Genomic DNA, 3,665 nt, shown 5'->3' with positions numbered 1-3,665 from the left:
TTTTTTTTTTTTTTTTTTTTTTTTTTTTTTGGTGTGGTCTATTTATGGATGTGAACATTTAGGGAGAGAACTCTTCTGAGTCTGCATGCACTTTTTAGTTTAATCAAGCAGGCCAATGGCACTTTTATTTTGAAAGCCTGACGCTGTCTGCTACCTTCAGGTTGAAGGTGGCTCTGCTGACCTACTGTTACCTGGGTGCTGGATAAGCAGGAGCTGATGGAGACCCCACAGAGCAGTTTGGCTGCTGGGTGCGTCCCTCTGCAGGCAGTGGCCCTCCGAGTTCTGTGTAAGGGACCCAAACACTGTGGCACACAACACACCATGTTTACTCACAGTGAGGCTCTGATGAGCTAAGTTCCTAAGGGGGGTTTAATGGGAAATGAAAAGCCAAATGAGCATGTACACACACACACACACACATGAAAAATCACTCCTTAAAAGTATGACATGTATTTCTGTTCCTGATTACAGGAACATAAGTTGTCTTAAAGCTTTAAGTGACACTCTTTGAAAAGCCATAAATTACATGCAAGGGGTGTGTGTGTGTGTGTGTGTGTGTGTATGGTGTGTGTATGTGTGTATGTATGTGTGTGTTTACAGGAGAGATTATTACAAACACATTTATTCATTTCCCCCTCCCTATAGTATCTCCTGGCAGCTTCAGAAAGCTGCGGAGAAGGCAGGATAGATATTTCTAGGTTTGTCTTCAAGATGAGGAAGGGAAGGCTTAGAAAGGTTGAGTCATTCAGTCACACAGTTGTCCAAGGTATCTCAAAGCCTTTTACCCTGACCCTAAGCCCCTGCCCTGGGGCAACAAGGCTGTTGTGGGCAATAAGCAGTCATTACTATAGAATGTACACGGATACTTTCCCCTTGCTGCTCGGCAAGACCTGAGCACCCTCCCTTCTCCGTCCTTGGGCACAGTCAGAGAAGCACGTAAATTCAAACTTTAGAGCTGCTTATATTGCATAATTTTAAAAGGTATTAAAATGCAAAACAGGAGTAAACAATATTTCTTGCTGCAGGGAAGTAACTAATACGACTTGACAAAATAATGGGATTGGAGTAAGGTCTCCAAAGTGGCCGTGGAATGGAATTCAAGAGTATTTTTAATATGGTTACGATGTACTTGCTCTGCCAAGGATGACTGGAAGAGAATTCTCATTTATAAAATCAAGCCATTAAAAAAAAACCAGAAGAGGAAAGAGATGAATGAGCGTAAGGCAGGGAGAACACACATGTATGCTTTGGTGAGATTTGTCACAGAAAGCCAGTTGGGGTCTCAGTAGAGTCCACACCCCCTCCATCACGTTGCCCCTGGAATATGACCTCAGAGGCTCCAGACAGCTGTCAGTTTAAAAGACTTCCAGGAATGGAGGTGGAGAATGCTTATAAACACAGGTCTGCAGCAAGAGGATTGAGGACCATCCATCCGATCATGAGAGTTTATCATACAACATCGACATCGCACCCACCACAAGCATCGCTCAACAGTGCTGGACCACAGTGGTCAAAATCACAGCTTAGGTCTCCAGGAGACAGTCCCACACTCAGTTGCAGACACAGCCCCTCCCCCTGTCCCTCAGTCTCCCAGTACAGTGAAGGTAGGCAAGCAGCAATCTAAGGAGTCCTGCGTTTAGTTGATTTTCAGACCATTCCACTTCTGGGGAGGGAGTTCAGTTGTGCTGTCCCAGCATGCCCTTTCCCCACTCCCCATCTCCTCGGCATCCCTAGGCACTGTCTCTTCATTAATTTCCTCATCTGCACCCTGACATAGAGAGGTCCTTCTGGCCCTGCATTTTGGCTTAGAACATTGACGGGAAGGGATGAACACGGAGGAAGCAGTACCGAGCGAGCAGGTGAGGCAGCCACTGGCAGGCAGCTCAGCAGCCAGCCGACTGCAGGCTCCAGGCAGCCGCTGCAGCTCCTAGCCGGTTTCATTATTACACAATTGAAGCGAAGCCCTCCTCTGACTGCTCTCAGAGGAGGCTCACATCTCTCCTTGGCAGGAGGGAAAGGAGCTAAACTCCTCCTAGCAACTCAGACAGACAGACAGACAGTCTCTCTCTCTCTCTCTCTCTCTCTCTCTCTCTCTCTCTCTCTCTCTCTCACACACACACACACACACACACACACACACACTTTGACACAGTTTGAGGACAAGGGCTAACTCTTGCAGAAACGGCCCCTTGCCAACTCCCGGGTCCTGTATCAGAGCTCCCCAGTCCTGAAGCTACTTCTGCACAGCCAAATCCTTGCATTGCACTGACCGGCGGGACAGACAGCAATTTGGGTAACTTTTCAGATTTTTTTGTTCTCCTCCGCACTGGCCCACAAATGCTTGGGAGGGAGGTAAGGACACCTCTACCCTGCTCTTCCCTTCACCCTCCCTTCTGCCCCTCCCCCTGCCCCCTCTGCCCCTCCACCCCCAACTCCCCTCGGAGGACCCTGTGAGGAAGACACTATATGCCTGCTCTTCTGTTGCTTGCCAGTCCAGAAAACACCACACAGTCACAGTAACAGCACCAAGCTACCCAGAGAGCGAGCATGAGGCAAGCATCCCCTGAGCCCCCGGGATCCTAGCACCAGCAAACTACCTGCATGAGCTCCCTGATAGAAGTCTCCAGAGAAAAGGCGAGAGCCCCCGCGGAGATGGCAGAAAGCACGAGAGGAAGTGACTCACCTTTAGGTTGTGCGTGGGGTTGACCACACAGACAAGTTGCCCAGCAGCAGAGAAAACCCGTTTAGCCTTGTAGTGCTGAAACCGGAGGTGAATGAGATCCAACACAGCCCCAAAGCACTGTGTAAAGAAAAGCATCACAACTTTTGGGGGGTTGTTGGCACAGGAAGGCAGCGGAGGAAGCTGTAAGTCCTTGGGCTCTGAATGGAGCACAGCCTCGGAGACACTCCGCTCCAGCCCGGCTTAGCGCGCCTTCATATTCATCATCAAAATAAGACGGTTAGAATCTTGCAGCAGCGAGGCAGCCAATCAAAAGGACAGAAATGTTATCCTTGAGGTTCAGAGACAGCCAATAACAAATACCTCCCCTACTGAAACTCCCTGATGAATTGAGCCTGGCGGAGAATGTATTATTGAACATTACCATAGATCAGCACATTGCATTTATCTTGTGATTACAGCCAACCATACATAATGCTGGGGAGATAGGCTGACAAAATTGATTGCTTAATGTGTCTCCATTTATTAATTGACTTAATTTAACATGAGAGCCTTTCTTAGTGCCCTGAACAAAACCCCCATCCAAAAAAGGAAAAAAATGTAAAACATTTCCACCTCCAAACAGGAAAGCTTTGTGCTCCAACAGGCAGATGGGGTCGTCAGCTTGTGGCTCTACTCACGGAGCTGCCTGGAGAAAATCAAATACTACAAGATACTGATTCAAGATAAGAATTTGGCAGCCGCAGAAATGTGTATCTTTCAGTCTTATGCTCTGACTCTCTGCAATTTGGACTGTAGCCCCTTGATAAATCTAAACTCACTGTTCTTTAAGAAAAAAAAATCCGACAGATGAATTTGGAATTGAGGAGGGACATGCATATATTATATATATTTCAAAATACAGTAATCACTGAACTCTCTTTTATTAAAGCATAAAGATGCACACAGCACGCTTCTAAAAATAATGAAATCCCTGATGCACGAA

The 3,665-nt window shown here is 47.2% G+C and overlaps 1 protein-coding gene across 1 annotated transcript in view; it reads right to left on the bottom strand.

Moving 5' to 3' along the window:
- The window catches only part of Siah3 (siah E3 ubiquitin protein ligase family member 3), a 68,940-nt gene extending 66,054 nt beyond the window's left edge, over positions 1–2,886 (bottom strand). Inside the window, exon 1 of the mRNA XM_021181144.1 lies at positions 2,684–2,886. Within this exon, the coding sequence (XP_021036803.1) occupies positions 2,684–2,818 (135 nt within the window). The 5' untranslated portion in view covers positions 2,819–2,886. The remainder of the gene's footprint in view (positions 1–2,683) is intronic.
- Between the last annotated feature and the right edge of the window lie 779 nt (positions 2,887–3,665).

The sequence above is a fragment of the Mus caroli genome, chromosome 14 (assembly GCF_900094665.2).
Source record: "Mus caroli chromosome 14, CAROLI_EIJ_v1.1, whole genome shotgun sequence".
Lineage (NCBI taxonomy): Eukaryota > Metazoa > Chordata > Mammalia > Rodentia > Muridae > Mus > Mus caroli.
This window is presented reverse-complemented; position numbering and strand designations above follow the sequence as displayed.